Source organism: Apaloderma vittatum, unplaced genomic scaffold (genome assembly GCF_000703405.1).
Source record: "Apaloderma vittatum isolate BGI_N311 unplaced genomic scaffold, ASM70340v1 scaffold24746, whole genome shotgun sequence".
Classification (NCBI taxonomy): Eukaryota; Metazoa; Chordata; class Aves; order Trogoniformes; family Trogonidae; genus Apaloderma; species Apaloderma vittatum.
Genome location: NW_009723706.1, coordinates 5,252 through 5,761, shown reverse-complemented (window position 1 = coordinate 5,761; position 510 = coordinate 5,252). Strand labels below are relative to the sequence as shown.

The window sequence follows — 510 nt, the reverse complement described above, 5'->3', positions numbered from 1 at the left end:
CCACGCGGGGGGGCCCCACCCCCTCCGTGCCCTATCCAGCGTCCAGAGCAGGTCCACGCCGAGCACCCGCAGCAGCAGGTAGAAGCCCATGGCGAAGCTGAAGAGGAAGAAGGTGATGCCCAGGTACTGGCGGAGGCTGGCATGGTAAATGTAGCGGACGTGCTGGAAAGTCTTGGCCACGGCCATCCCTGCCGGTAACAAAGCAGGAGAGGAGGTGGTGCTGATCAGCGAGCGATCGCCTGTCTCAGGGCAGTGGAGCCGAGGAGCTCCTGCACCGTGCTGATGGCCCTCACGGCCACTGCTGCGCCCCATTGCTCACAGACGGCTGATTCTGTTCCCTCAACAAGTGGTGACTCTTTCACACCCCAAGCCCATCCTGCCTGTGCCTTTGGGCCATGCTCACCATCCCGCCGAGCCCAGCAGCAGCTGCTGCCCACCAGACTGGGACTCATGCTTCAAATGGGATGGGGACAAAGGCACATCTTGGCCGTGACGATGAGGGCGGTAACT

The 510-nt window shown here is 62.7% G+C and overlaps 1 protein-coding gene across 1 annotated transcript in view; it reads right to left on the bottom strand.

Annotated features, from left to right (window-relative positions):
* The window catches only part of G6PC (glucose-6-phosphatase, catalytic subunit), a 2,821-nt gene that overhangs the window by 310 nt on the left and 2,001 nt on the right, over positions 1–510 (bottom strand). The window contains exon 5 of the mRNA XM_009872230.1: positions 20–188. Coding sequence (XP_009870532.1) covers positions 20–188 — 169 coding nt within the window. The remainder of the gene's footprint in view (positions 1–19; positions 189–510) is intronic.